General features: G+C 44.7%; 1 protein-coding gene across 3 annotated transcripts in view; it reads left to right on the top strand.

Annotated features, from left to right (window-relative positions):
- aup1 (AUP1 lipid droplet regulating VLDL assembly factor) overlaps window positions 1–12,400 on the top strand; it is a 52,143-nt gene that overhangs the window by 16,728 nt on the left and 23,015 nt on the right. For 2 of the 3 annotated variants that reach the window (XM_067980244.1, XM_067980308.1), the window contains exons 3-6: window positions 1,133–1,283; window positions 4,464–4,651; window positions 9,654–9,726; window positions 12,270–12,343. In XM_067980244.1, coding sequence (XP_067836345.1) covers window positions 1,133–1,283; window positions 4,464–4,651; window positions 9,654–9,726; window positions 12,270–12,343 — 486 coding nt within the window. The remainder of the gene's footprint in view (window positions 1–1,132; window positions 1,284–4,463; window positions 4,652–9,653; window positions 9,727–12,269; window positions 12,344–12,400) is intronic. The other variant, XM_067980297.1, reaches the window with a different exon arrangement.

Genomic DNA, 12,400 nt, shown 5'->3' with positions numbered 1-12,400 from the left:
TTACCAGACCCTGCAACTGTGCAACACCCTACTTGCCTCAGTCTTTCCTTCCCACTACACCCTATAGGCTTTCAAACGGAGATATCGTCTAACCACTGTTACTTGATTTTATCTCCACTGCCCTACTCTTCCGGCCAATATACTGCACTGTGAGCCTCTGATCTTCTTCATAAAAAAAAAACACTCTGCAGCAGTAAATGCCTAGTTTTTTTCAATTACAATGAAGATGGAAGTTGGCTACGTAAAATTAGGAAAGGGGAGAATGTTTATTAAAATAAGCCAGCATGGTGAGTTCGTTCACTGCTTTAACATGCCCAACTCTAGTCTCTCGTCCCTACTCCCAGTGTAGTGCCGAGGGAGTGCTGCACTCAGGTGCCGACGTTTGGATGGGACATTAAACTGAGGGCCCCGTCTGTCCCCTCAGGTGGACTTAAAAGATCCCACAGCACTATTTCTAAGAAAAGTGTTGGGGGTCTGGAACTCACTGCCTGAAAGAGTGGGGTAGAGGCAGAAACCCTCAACTCATTTAAAAAGTACTTGGATATGCACTTGAAGTGCCGTAACCGACAGAGCTACGGACCAAGTGCTGGAAAGTGGGATTGTGTTGGATAGCTTTTTTTCAGCCTGCACGGACACGATGGGCCGAATGGCCCCCTTCTGTGCCGTAACGTTCTATGATTCTATTATATGAAAATTAGGGGAATTCTTCCTGGTGTCCCAGCCCTCAACCAATATCACTAAAACAGATGATCTGGTCATTATCACATGCTGTTTGTGGGACCTTGTTGTGCATAAATTGGTTGCCACATTTCCCTACATTACAACAGTGACTACACTTCAAAAGTACTTCAGTGGCTGTGAAGCACTCTGGGAGGTCATGAGGTCACGAAAAGCACGATATAAATGCAAAGTCTTTCTTACTTGAGTTCTCACTCTCCGATTGGTACCAAGTACAGGGAAAGGCATGCCCCAGAGGCAGTGGTTGACCTCTGGTATAGCCAATAGCTGAGCAGTTTGTCTACTCAATGTCCAGTTTGAGGCAGGGTCCATAGCTAGAAAAAAAATGTAAAATAGTTTTCTTTTTAATTCTAAATGACATTTATTACTTCTACCTTTTTGTATCGTGCTACAGGATTATCGTTCGGGCAATGTGCTCAATACTGGGTATGTTTGTCTCGCAGAACAATTGCAGGCAAAGAGATAAAAATGTCAAAACCTACATCTCCAACCATGTCACCCAGTTTGACCACAACATGTTGAGTTTCCTCACACCCTGTCATACGGTAAGCTCGAGTATTATTAAGCAAGGTTTTGTGTGTGTGTGTGTGTGTGTGTGTGTGTGTGTGTGTGTGTGTATTGCGTTGGTATGTGCTTGGACATCCCCTTATCTGATGCTGTATGTTTGGACCAAACAAAAGGCTGATTCTACCTGTCCATTGTCATCTTATGGTTGTTTCCCAAGTCGTGGGCAAGAATCTTTAGGAACAAGAAAAGACATTGAGCCCAAAAACCGCCCACTTATTGGCTTTCTCACCATCTCCCTCAGATCCCTCTCCTTCCAGAAACATCCCATTATCTCTTGAACCCATTTATTCTATTTGCTTCAGTGACCTTATCCAATGACTTATGCCACAGTTCTATTACCCTTTGGGAGAAAAAGTTCACCCCAACTTCCCTTCTTAATCCTAGCTTCCTTGTGTTTTTTTTAAACTTGCGTCCCCTCGAATTCGAAGCCTCCCAGTTGATTGGCTCAAGTTTGTTAATGAATTCCTTTTGTGACCTTGGGACAAGATGGGTGATTGCAAATTTTACCCATTTAAAAAATATTTGTGATGTGATCTATCAGAATGCTGTTTTTGATTTATCACTGGAACAGTGTATTTGTTGCATGGCTTCAAACCTCAGGGATATGTCCTCCTTGCTATGAGACCTGTATTCGATGGGAAATAGAATTACGGGGTTGGAAGAAGAGTAAGCAGTTAATTTTCTCCCACTCTTCATCATCTTTCGATTGCCTAAGGAGGTCAGAGAAGAATTTCCCAGACTTTATCCCCCCCCAAAATGTTTGGGTTTTTATCCGTCTTTTCGCTACCCCAGAAGATCACATGGTTTGGGTGGAGTGGGGAGTGTATATATTGTGATGCACAGGGTATCACAATTGTGTGAGGCAGGCTGGATGGACCAGAGGGTCTTTTCCTGTCTGTCATTGTTTGTATGCTCTTAAGTCTGTCTTGCACTATAAAGAAGAAACGTGGTTCAAAGTGTCTCCCCTTGCAGAAAGCCAAGAGGGGTTGAGGAGTATCTCAGCCTCCTTCTTTCCACCCGGCCTCGTGTGCTTCTAGCGCAGTGCTTTGGCCGGATACCTCCCCATGACAGATTGGCTGGGATGGGCAACAGTAGCTCGTTTTACCCTTTTTGTAGCACAAGAGTCCTTCTGCACCCACCCCCCACCGGCGCCAATGCTGGATCCATTTTGCCAAGAGTCACTCGACATGACGGGCTCCAGTGACTAGCTGAGCCGTGCAGATCATTCCCGGTCAATGTGTGTAATGGTCACTAGATGTAATGGCACTGGGGGGGGGGGGGGGCGAACAATCCCCGTGGAACTGTACTCCAGTGGGTTCGAGAGGAAGGGCAACAGAACAGTTGCTTGAAATATAGATTAGCTTAGTCAGCATTTGGAAAAGGGGTGGTTAATACTTTAGGTTGAGACCCTTTATTCGTCACCTCAAGCACTAACCTAGAAAATTGCAAATGTAACTCCATTATTTAAGAAAGATGGGAGAAAGAGAAACCAGGAAATTATAAACGTGTTAGTCTAACACCTGTCGTGGGGAAGTTACTGGAATCTACAATTAAGGACAAAGCGACTGAGCGCTTAGAGAAATTTGAGCTGATTAGAGAGAGCCAACATGGATTTTTAAAGGATAGGTCATGTTTAACGAACCTAATCGAATTTTTGAGGAAGTAACGAAAATAGTAGACAGGGGAATGGCTATAGATGTAGTTTATGTGGACTTCCAGAAGGCATTTGATAGGGTTCCACATAAGAGACTGCTAGCTAAAATTAAAGCTCATGGAATTGAAGGCAAATTATTGATCTGGTTAGGAGATTGTCTTCTACCACCTAACCAGAGAGTATGGATAATGGGTATGTACTTGAATTGGAAGGAAGTGACGAGTGGTATCCCACGAGGACCTGTGCTGGGGCCTCAACTATTCACTATATTTATTGATGATTTAGATAACACAATAGTGAGCCATATATCCAAGTTTGCCGATGACCCAAAGATTGGTGACATAGTAAGTAGTGTAGAAGGGAGCATAAAATTACAAAGAGACATTGATAGATTAAGTGAGTGGGCAAAACTGTGGCAGATGGATTTCAACGCAGGTAAGGGTGAGGTCATCCATTTTGGACCAAAAAAGGATAGATCCGAGTATTTTTTAAATGGTGAAAAGCCAGGAACAGTGGAGGTCCAAAGATATTTAGGGGTCCATGTACACAGATCACTAAAATGTAGTGGTCAGGTACAAAAAATAAAGCCAAATAGAATGTTAGCCTTTATATCTAGAGAACATAAGAAATAGGAGCATGAGTAGGCCATAGGTCCCCTCAAGCCTGCTCCGCCATTCAATCAGATCATGGCTGATCTTTGACCTCAACTCCACTTTCCTGCCCGATCCCCATATCCCTTGATTCCCCTAGAGTCCAAAAATCTATCTGTAAGAACATAAGAGGACTAAAATATAAAGGGGAGGAAGTTTTGCTGCAGCTATACAAAGCCCTGATTAGATCACATCTGGAGTACTGTGTACAGTTCTGGGCACCACACCTTAGAAAGGATATATTGGCCTTGGAAGGAGAACAGCGTAGATTCACCAGAATGTTACCAGGGCTCCAAGGGTTAGATTATGAGGAGAGATTACATAAACTAGGTTTGTATTCCCTGGAATATAGAAGGTTGAGGGGTGATATGATTGAGGTTTTTAGGGTTTTGAAAGCAATTAATAGGGTAGTTAGAGAGAAACTTTTTTCGATGGTGGGGGAGCCTCGGTCAGGATGACATAACCTTAAAATCAGAGCCAGGCCATTCAGGAGTGAAGTTAGGAAACATTTCTTCACGCAAAGGATGGTAGAAGTGTGGAACTCTCTCCTACAAAAAGCAGTAGACGCTAGCTCAATTAATAATTTTAAATCTGAGATCGATAGATTTTTGCTAGCCAGGGGCATTAAGGGATACGGAGCCAAGGTAGGTGGATGGAGTTAGGATACAGTTCAGCCATGATTTCATTGAATGGCAGAACAAGCTCGAAGGGCTGAATGGCCTACTCCTGCTCCTATGTTTTATCGGGCACTGACGAACCGGCCGTATTTCTATTTTTATTTCACAATGGGTACAACAACCTTAGGTTCATCTTCATTGTGCGTTTAATTAGCATTTTTCTTTACGTGTTTTTAGCCCTTGCTAGAGGGACAATCTGGGTTTGTGAGCTGGGCCCGCGGGTACCTGGAGCTGGGATGGATGGACAACCGGACCCGCTTGGCCGAGGCGCTCAGACACTACAACTCCTTGGAGAGGGCGCAGCCGTTGCTGCTGTTTCCGGAGGACGAAACAACCAATGGAAAGGTTGGACTTCTGAAATTCAGGTACAGTCCATAATTCATAGGAATTTGGGCTATTGGAAGGTGGGGGGTGGGTGTGGTCTCAGTTAAGGAAATAGAAAGAAAGAGCTTGTATTTATACAGCGCCTTTTATGGCCTCAGCAAGTCCCAAAGTGCTTTACAGCCATTGAAGTACTTTTTGAAGTGTGGTCATAGGAACAGGAGTAGGCCATTCAGCCCCTCGTGCCTGCTCCACCATTTGATAAGATCATGGCTGATCTGTGATCTAGCTCCATATACCTGCCTTTGGCCCATATCCCTTAATACCTTTGGTTGCCAAAAAGCTGTCTATCTCAGATTTAAATTTAGCAATTGAGCTAGTATCAATTGCTGTTTGCGGAAGAGAGTTCCAAACTTCTACCACCCTTTGTGTGTAGAAATGTTTTCTAATCTCACTCCTGAAAGGTCTGGCTCTAATTTTTAGACTGTGCCCCCTACTCCTAGAATCCCCAACCAGCAGGAATAGTTTCTCTCTATCCACCCAATCCGTTCCCCTTAATATCTTATAAACTTCGATCAGATCACCCCTTAACCTTCGAAACTCCAGAGAATACAACCCCAATTTGTGTAATCTCTCCTCGTAACTTAACCCTTGAAGTCCGGGTATCATTCTAGTAAACCTACGCTGCACTCCCTCCAAGGCCAATATGTCCTTCTGAAGGTGCGGTGCCCAGAACTGCTCACAGTACTCCAGGTGCGGTCTAACCAAGGTTTTGTATAGCTGCAGCATAACTTCTGCCCCCTTGTACTCTAGTCCTCTAGATATAAAGGCCAGCATTCCATTAGCCTTATTGATTATTTTCTGCACCTGTTCATGACACTTCAATGATCCATGTACCTGTACCCCTAGGTCCCTTTGGACATCCACTGTTTTTAACTTTTTACCATTTAGAAAGTACCTTGTTCTATCCTTTTTTGATCCAAAGTGGATGACCTCACATTTGTCTACATTGAATTCCATTTGCCACAGTTTTGCCCATTCACCTAATCTATCAATATCGCTTTGTAATTTTATGTTTTCATCTACACTGCTTACAATGCCACTGTTGAAATGTAGGATACACGGTAGCCAATTTGCACACATCAAGATCCCACATACAGCAATGAGATAATGGTCGGATAATCTGTTTTAGTGATGTTGGTTGAGGCATAAACCAATATCACTAAAACTCCCCTGCTCCTCTTCGAAATAGTGCCATGGGATCTTCTACGTCCTCCTGAGAGGGCAGGCGGGGCCTCGGTTTAACGTCTCATCTGAAAGACGGCATCTCTGACAGTGCAGCACTTCCTCGGTACTGTCACTGAAGTATCAGCCTAGATTTTGTGTTAAAGTCTCTGGAGTGGAACTTGAACCCAGAACCCCCTGACTGGGAGGAGAGAGTGCTACCACTGAGCCACAGCTAACACCAATAGAGATATATCTGTACTGAAACATGAATTTTTAAACCACATCAAAATCTGAAATCTAGTTGGATTGTTATTTTTAACATGATCTTAATGATGGGGCAAATGAGCTCACCGGTGCTCTGGGAGGAGTGATTAGTAAAGCACCTCAAGAGTTTCCACTGTTGTCCCCAAGATTTTAATGAAATGTGAAGATGGGACTGTGCAATATACACTGCACCTGGGGAAAAACACCCAGCCATACAATTCCATATATCGACTTGGGTTGTGTCAGGAGAGAGCGTTTTGCAGAGGAATTACAAATGTTACATATGCGTATCACACAACATTGAGCATCAGCCTGTAGTGATTGGCAGGAGTGTGCTAAATGCACTAGTGACAACACTGGTCTCCATAGCAGGCAGTAACTGAGAAACAATGAGGGAATTGCTGGGGTCCGTTGTTTCATGGGGGGCTTTTTAAAATACAGTCGGTGTCCCCAAAAGCTCTCTGAAACTTCGCGGGCAATTTCTGCAGGAAATCAGATTGGCAACAGGTGGGAAGTGGTGTTCCACAGGGATCGGTGCTGGGATTCCTGTTGTTCACCATTTACATATACGATTTGGACTCAGGAATCGGAGGTACAATTTCAAAATTTGTGGATGACACCAAATTGGGGAGGTATAGTTAATACCGAGGAGGTCTGCGACAAAATACAGGAAGACATTAATAAACTTGTAGAATGGGTGTGTAATTGGCAATTGAATTTCAAAACAGATAAGTGAGAAGTATTACATTTTGGTAGGAAGAATAAGGGGGCCACATACTGCTCGGATAATAAGTCTAAATGGGGTAGAGGGGCAGAGGGATCTCGGGGTACAGATACACAAATCACTAAAAATAGCGACGCAAGTTAATAAGGCCATTAAATAAAAAAGCAAACCAAGCACCAGGGTTCATTTTTAGTGGGATAGAATTGAAAAGCAGGGAAGTTATATTTAACTTGTATAGAACCTTGGTTAGACCACACTTGGAGTACTGTGAACAGTTCTGGTCTCCATATTACAAAAAGGATATAGAGGCATTGGAGAAGGTGCAAAAAAGATTGACTAGGATATCATCAGAACTGAGAGGTTATACTCATCAGGAAAGATGGAGCAGGCTGGGGCTCTTTTCTCTAGAAAAGAGAAGACTGAGGGATGACCTGATGGAGGTCTTAAAGATTATGAAAGGGTTTGATAGGGTAGACGTGGAGAAGATGTTTCCACTTGTGGGGGAGAGCAGAACTAGGGGCCATAAATTTAAGATAGTTGCTAATAAATCCAATAGGTAGTTCAGGAGAAGCTTCTTTACCCTGAGAGTGGTTAGAATGTGGAACTCGCTACCACAAGGAGTAGTTGATGCGACGAGCATAGATGGGCATTTGAGGGAAAGCTAGATAAACACAAGGGAGAAAGGAATAGAAGGATGTGCTGATAGGGTTAGATGAAGTAGGGAGATATGAAGCTGGTGTGGGACGTAAACACCGTCATGGACCTGTTGGACCAAATGGCCTGTTTCTGTGCTGTAAATTCTATGCAATTCTATTTAAGTCAACCACCAAATTACCTGTTTAGGCATGAGCTAAAAGAACGCTTGCAGCCAACTTAACCATAGTAGCATTACCAGGCTACAGACTGCTGAGCCTTGCTAATAATTTGTAGTGTTTGTTTTTCACAGTGTTCATGGGTCATAGTGCTTTGTGGTACAGGGGGTCATGCTTATCGTCCTGGACTTGCAACTCAGAATTCAAAGGTCACTATGGAAAGTTGCAAAATTGAATTCGGGACAAAATGACCGTGAAAGCTGCCAGATTACTGTAAAAACCCAACTGGTTCAAAAATGTCCGTCAGTGAAGGGGCCCTGCCACTTTTATCCAGCCGGGCTTGCACACGACTTCAGTCCCACACTGTGTGGTTGACTTTTAATGCCTTCTGAAGTGCCACTAAGTTGTTAAAAACGCTTTGTGGTGATTGATAAACAATCACTATGAAGTGAAAAGGCCCACCGCCACCTCTTCTGTGCAACTAGGGTTGCCGTGGAAGCCCCCTAACTGAACAAACAACCAAAAAACTAGTCCGTTAAGTAAGAATGAGAAGTTTATTAATCAGCTGCCAGCTGGCTTGTAATTTAAGAAATGCCCTGCTTATTTTGTTTTTTTTTGTCATGGTTTGGAGCATGGGGGACTCTGAAGTTCCTGAGCAGTCCATTCTCCAGTGCTGGGAATGTTTCCCCTGCCAGCTTTATCTGCTCATACAGGAGTTGATGAGAGGCAACATATGCAGTGCTGGGTAGCAGCGTATTTTAAAATCAGCTCTGTATCCTCTTCCTACGGGGCCAGGAAGGCTGCCATTTTTCTCGCTCAGTTGCTGTGTGTACCTTTCCCTCATTACAGAGCCTCAGTGCCTCTGGTTGGGGATTGTGCACACCCATAAATCGGGGCGTAAAGTACAAGAGCAAAGCAGTTATGATAAATTTGTACACGGCAATGGTTCTGGCCACAGTTAGAGCACTGTGTGCAGTTTGAGGTGTTCCTTTATACAATGAGCACTAATACCATAGAGAGTGTAGATTCACCAGAGAGGGGAAACTGTAGTTCTGAGGGGAGACTGGGACTATTTCCACTAGAGCAGAGAAGGCTGAAAGGAGATTGGTTTTGAAATTATGATGGATTTTGGTAGTGAACAGAAAAGGTTGAGGAGTCAGTGATGATGGGTCACCAATTTACAGTTGTCACTTAGAGAGTATGGGGAGAGGTTAAGAGAAATTTCCTCATGCAGAGGGATGATGGAGTTTGGAATGCTTTGTCACGGAATGGTTGATGGCATGACCATTGCATCTTTTAAAGGAGTAGTAGATAACCATTGGAAGTAGAGAAAGATACAGGGCCATGTGGAAAGCACAGGGCAGTGGGATTAGTTTTGAATTGTACAGACACAGTGACGTCCTTCTGCACTGTAAACTTATGGTTCTGTATATGAACAGCAACAAGAAAAGCACCAGAAATGGGCAGAGGAAGATGGGAAGGAAGGGACTGAGATACAGAATGTAAGTGGATATAAACCTAGAGGTAAAAGTTTTTAAAGAGAATTTATATAGTTCCTTTCACAACCTCAGGATGACCACGAGCGTTTTACAGCCAATAAAGTACTTTTTGAAGTGTAGTCACTGTTGTAATGTAAGAAATGCGGCAACCAATTTGCCCACAGCAAGGTCCCACAAACAGCAATGTTTAGATTTTGGGGTAAATGTTGACCTGGACCCTGAGAGAACTCCCCTGCTCTGCGAATAGTGCTGTGGGATCTTTCGCGTCCATCTGAGAGGGCAGCGCCAGCCTTGATTATGTCCTCAAGTCTCTGGAGTGGGGTTCGAACCCTGGGCCTCTGACTCAGAGGCGAGAGTGCTACCCACTGAGCCAAGGCTGACACCTTAAGGCTCATTATTGCAGCAGTTACAGAGGGCAGGAAGGAGGAAAGAATTTCCGTGGAAAAAATATTGATCTCTATGGTACAAGGAGTGTGGTTGTTCAAGTGACTTGCATGTGTTTTTTTTTATTCCTGTTCAGCTCCTGGCCTTTTACTGTAGATAGCACTGTTCAACCCATGGTGTTGACTGTAAAGAGACCCTTCATATCTGTGGTAAGTTTATATTTGTCGATGCGTGTTAATGGGGGAGGTTTCCTTGTTGTGCAGGGCCGTCACCCCTCCCCTGCATGCTCTGCCACCGTTCTTCCCTCCGCCCCCCCCACAAACCCTCCCCCTTGCTCGGTTTGAACAGAATGAAGAGCTGTATAAAATACATGCCCGGGCGAGAGGAGTTTCCTCCCCGTGGCCTGGTTGCACCACCCACCGTGATACTCTGGTTCGATCCCTGGTCTGTTCTGGGCTCGCTGAACTTGGTCAGACTGCAGTCGGTACACTGCTACAGTTTGCCTCAGTTGCTGTGAACTAAGCAGAGGGAACGTCAGCCAGGATTGCCACCCCATCAGCTGCCGGTTGGAAAGTTAGCGCATGTGGATGTCAGACGAGGATGGGATTGGGCTCGATTGTGATACACCTCGCAGTCTGAAAGCCTGATGGCACTCGCTGCGTAGGTTTAGCTGAGGCACTAGAGAGTTGGTTCCCATGAAACGACCCCAGCATGAGTCATTATCTTTGGGAGTGTGGGAAGGAGCAGGTTATTCATCACACCAGCTACTTCTCGTGCTGGCAACCAGCCACGGAAAGTCTGCTTTGTGTGTCCTTGGATGTTATACATTCTCCAGCCTGTCTCAACCAGCTGCCTTCTGCCGCGTGTTTACACAAGCCAGCTTGAGTAGATGCTATCTCACTTAACAGCAGATCCCACGCCATGCTGTTTGATAAACTACACACAGAGGGGAAAGAGAGGCAGGTGAGAGAAGATGGAATAGGTGACAGACCATTTGAGATGTGTCTTTTTAAATCAGTCATGGAAGGGCAGACCTGTTGGAAGAAAGCTGCTGCGTCGCGAGGTGGGCAGATTCCCAGGCCTTGCCACTTTCTGCCAACCCCAGCTGAGCACTATCTCCTGTACATAATATCTAAAACATCCTGTCTGTCAAAAGCTTGGAAGAAATTACGCAGCAGAAAATACTTACTCGTCTTTCACTGAATTCCTGTTAAATGAGTTCGGTTTTGTGAGATCAGAATTAGTCACTTGCTTGTTGGTTACATTCGTGTACATATACGTATACACATGCACGCATGCATGTACGTGTACATGTACACACACGAACACACATACACAAGTACAGACAAGCATACACACATATACATACATACATATATGTTCACACCTATGCACACACGCATATACACACACACCCCTACCTGCATGCCTGTTGTGGGGATTGGACAAACCACGTGTATTAGTGCCAGTCTGTGTGTGTTGGTGTGGCCTGCAATAACTCTCCCACTGACTCCACTTCCTATGGAGAAATCAGTGGGAGTGCAACTCCCCATAGTGTCGCAATTGAGCTGAGCAGCTCGCCGTACAGCTAGGGTCGGGGATTAGTTGTGGCAAGTGACTTGTTACCGTCACATGGCTTTTCTCGAGAGCTTACCATTTTGCAATGCAAAATTGCAATAGTGGGGCAGCAAATATGTGGAGGTACACAGGATGTGGTACTGAACCAAATCATGGCCTTACGAATGGGAATTGCAAACCCCAGCCCACGTACTCTGACACTGGGCATTGGTATCTTCATTTATATGTAGTGTTAACCCTCCTCCATTCCCAAAACAAAATCTCTGCCGTACTTTAAAACTACGTGCCTGTAAAGAGGAATTTTATTATCAATTGTTGCAATATCCTACAGTTGGCCTCAGTGCCCCTGGACTAACGAGGATAGGGTGAGGGAGGGATCCCTCACTTGATCATAGTCCAGTGACCCTTCCTGGAATGAGTACATATGTGCGCCATCAGATTAGAGCAGGGTGGGCTTGGCTGCAAGTCCCTCCTTCCCCACAGGGTTGAAAGTCCAGCCTGTAGCCTGAAGGATGACCTCTTGGGTAAAGTACCAGAGGGCCGGCAGAGCCGTACATTAAGAGCCTAACTTTAACATAACAGGGTCTCCATTAACAGCAGTCGATGTTAAGTTCAAAATTGATGAAAACTTACACAGAAAAAGTGTTGTTGAGAAACAGAAAGGATGAGAGAAATCCATTAAAATCAGATCAGCACAGAAGGAGGCCATCCAGCCCATTGTGCCCATGCCGACGATTAGTCCACCAAAGCTCATCCCTCTTTCCATCGTGATGCCTTATTGGATTTTGATTAATTCTAGTGCTTTTTTTTTTGCCTTATTCCATTATTCCAAAAGGTTATCATTCTTGCAGTTGGCGCCTTCAGGAGTGGAGGAGAGAAAATCAGGAGAGGCAAAGAGAAAACCAAATCTGGTCAGGGGCAATTTAGAAGCAGGCATTTCACATGACGTTTGACCCGGTGACCTCATGAACAAAGGGCTGGTCCCCAATACCCCCATTGTACCTATTCATAAGAATAAGATGGGCTTGAGGTGGGACTTAACAAGGTCATATTCCCATGAACCCCTTCTTCTCTTCCCCTGCCCGGTTCTCGCTTTCCAACCTTGGTGAGGTAGCGAAAAGGATTCTCACTTGTGAAAGTTACACTTTTCTTCCCCCCCTTCTTTCTCCCCTAGAGTGTCGTGGAGTCCTCTTGGGTTGCCGAGCTGCTGTGGATGTTTTTTATTCCCTTCACCGTATACCAAGTAAGGTAGTAACTGTCGCTAACTATCACTGGGGGTACAATTGGTAAGGTTGAGTGAACTTG

The sequence above is a fragment of the Heptranchias perlo genome, chromosome 1, assembly GCF_035084215.1.
Source record: "Heptranchias perlo isolate sHepPer1 chromosome 1, sHepPer1.hap1, whole genome shotgun sequence".
Taxonomy (NCBI): domain Eukaryota; kingdom Metazoa; phylum Chordata; class Chondrichthyes; order Hexanchiformes; family Hexanchidae; genus Heptranchias; species Heptranchias perlo.
Note: the sequence above shows the minus strand (reverse complement) of the source record. Positions and strands in the feature narration are given on the sequence as shown.